The 2,779-nt window shown below is 35.6% G+C and overlaps 1 protein-coding gene across 1 annotated transcript in view; it reads right to left on the bottom strand.

Moving 5' to 3' along the window:
* The window catches only part of LOC103307703 (putative nuclease HARBI1), a 5,404-nt gene extending 3,371 nt beyond the window's left edge, over positions 1-2,033 (bottom strand). The window contains exons 1-2 of the mRNA XM_008179934.1: positions 1,972-2,033; positions 1,817-1,889 (exon numbers count right to left, since the gene is read on the bottom strand). Coding sequence (XP_008178156.1) covers positions 1,817-1,889; positions 1,972-2,033 — 135 coding nt within the window. The remainder of the gene's footprint in view (positions 1-1,816; positions 1,890-1,971) is intronic.
* Positions 2,034-2,779: the final 746 nt, after the last annotated feature.

Genomic DNA, 2,779 nt, shown 5'->3' with positions numbered 1-2,779 from the left:
TTCTACCAAATCAAACACAGATGCTGATTTGTGGTGTAAATATGCTGATTTGTTATTTGGTCGCCCAAATAACTATCACATAGAACACATCAACATAAACAACGAATTGTGTAATGAAATAATTATTAAATCAAAATGGTTCTTTTATGAAGCTATTTTACGTGAGTTACTGGGAAGATTTGTTACTACAGATGCTGACAAAAAGCTTGTTTCAACTACAAATCAACAATCTTTTAGTGGACAAGTATATCCTTATTGTATGTGTAAGACAGACAAAGGGGGTAAAATGTTAATGTGTTCTCAAGAAGGGTGTTTAAATCTTTGGTACCATTATACATGTTTAGGTATAAAACGCAAGCCAAACAAAAATTGGAAATGTTCAACCTGTAAATAATATTTTAAAGTTTTAACTATTGTCTATTATGTAACAATTTATTAATTTTATTTTATTATTTTAGTTAAAGAAACAAATAAACATTTCATATTTATAATTAAGTAAGCTTAAACAAATTATATAAATGTAATATACTTAATCTGTCGTGACCTATGAGCCGCACCGCGTAATGACCCGAGGGCCAAGTCGGTGGAGCTCATAGGCTTTGTTACACGCAACGGCAAATGAATGCCGAGGATTTATGTGGGGAGAAAAATATAATGAAATAAGAATAAGAATAAGTTTGGCTATTAAAAACAATATAATAAGTTGGCATAACATGAGGTTAATATTTAGCATTATTATAATAATATAATAAAATGTGCATCATAATTATGTAATAAGTTTGACACTTGGCAAATATAAAACAATATAATAGGTCTGGCACATGGCAATTACAAAATAGAATAAATTAACATTTTTTTTATTAAATAACATTAACGGCACTTTTTTCCCGGCCCACGGGAGGCGACACACCATATCATTCATGGTGTGTCCTCGCAGGGTTACCCGGAAAAAGTGCTTGGCTCACATAAGCCGGAAAACCATTTTTTGTGGTAAGAAAATAATAAGGGGACCCGCGTCTTGCGACGCCTCCTCTGGCACACAGATTATACAAACGTGAGTTTTGCATAACCTGTGGCCTACGTGCTTGTGTGGGGGGACAGGGGAAAGAAAAATAAACATATTACGACTCCGACATTGGACTGCGTGGTTGACGTTGACTGGATCAGCTTTTGGCCGCCGCCCGGGCCCTCGTGGTTTACTTTAGCCCATCATGACAATCAGTCATTGGTGTCTAAGGATGGTGATGGCAATTACCATGTAGTCGTCGAAATTGGTTGGTGAATGCAACCACTGGCTGGAACGCGTTGACGGTGTCGCGTGGTTGTGGGTGACAGCGTGTATGTTGTTGACCAGGCGGTTCGAGAGCCGTTGAAGAAGAAACAAAACGACCAGAGCCGTTGAAGGCGAAAAATGGAGTGAAAGACGACGATCCGGCTTGGCCCGTGACGGAGCTTTTCGGTGTTGTTGAGTGGTGGGGTAGGTCAGTGTCGTGTAATAGAGGGAATTGATACAATAATCAGGCTTTTTGACAGTTTGCTCCGCTGGTGTTGTGCGGTGGGACCCGACGTAGGCGCCGACGGCATCGGCGGCCGTGAGCAACGACGTGTAGGTACCGATCACTGCGGGTTGTGGGGGTCGGGGGACAGTTGTTACATAATACTACGGTCATTCCTGCATTGGCGCGCGATAATCATAACAATATAATAATAAGATACGCTCGTGAATGATAACATGGTACAGGTATGTTTGTTGTATTTAATAATTATTAAGCAAAAAATGCTGTGATGTTACAACATAAATAATAAATGACAATACCTGTGTTGTAGGAACAGTCATAACTACTTGTGATAGTTCATATAGTTCAGGACATTCAAATTTTTTATTTTCCCTGTAAGATAAAATATTTTCTGCATGGGGTAGTATGGGTTGATTGTCAAATAAATTCAAGAGTGACAAGATTGAAATTGTACCAGTCTCTGTGGTAGTAGATGAAGAAGATTAATTGCTGAAGTTCAATAAGCCTGAACAACATATTGTAAGTACTATTCCACCTAGTTGGTTTCAATGTCCAAAATTGCCAATATATATATATATATATGTAAATTGTTACTTACTTTTAATAATATCTAACTATACTATATAGATTTGCAGAATATTCCTTGTATTCTGTATACATATATAAGAAGAGATTTTCTAATTCAAATATAAATATATACACACACACACATATATAGCGGGATGAATAGTAATTGAGTAAAAGGTACTTTTATGGGATACAAATAGGACCAATTTAGGAATTTCCTGTGAATGTCATACTGGGATGTTCCCGGGAAGTAGACATTAAGCAATAATTGGTATATTACATTGGATGTACGATTTTAAGACTGGGACCTGATCGGGATGTTCCTGAAATAGCTCTAATGCTCCCGTCTGGAATATCCATGGACCTACCTTTAGATGTCCCTGTGTTATTAGGGAATTAAGTACCTATTCAGTTCATATAACTTAATACTAATAGTGGGCTTTAATAACGTATAGTATTACAAAACAAATTATTAAATTGTTTTTCTTATTTTACCAAACTGTAGTTTTTTTAAGTCTAGAATTTTAATTTATAATATAATAATATACTTACGAGGTAACAGGTAAGTTACCTATATATCAAATGTATACATAATGATAATAACTACACGTCTTTATTTATATTTAAGATAAAAATTAAAATTAAATAAACTCATTTTGCCACGAAACTGTTCCAACAGGTGAATTAAAAAAATC

This window comes from Acyrthosiphon pisum, chromosome X, assembly GCF_005508785.2.
Source record: "Acyrthosiphon pisum isolate AL4f chromosome X, pea_aphid_22Mar2018_4r6ur, whole genome shotgun sequence".
Lineage (NCBI taxonomy): Eukaryota > Metazoa > Arthropoda > Insecta > Hemiptera > Aphididae > Acyrthosiphon > Acyrthosiphon pisum.
This window is presented reverse-complemented; position numbering and strand designations above follow the sequence as displayed.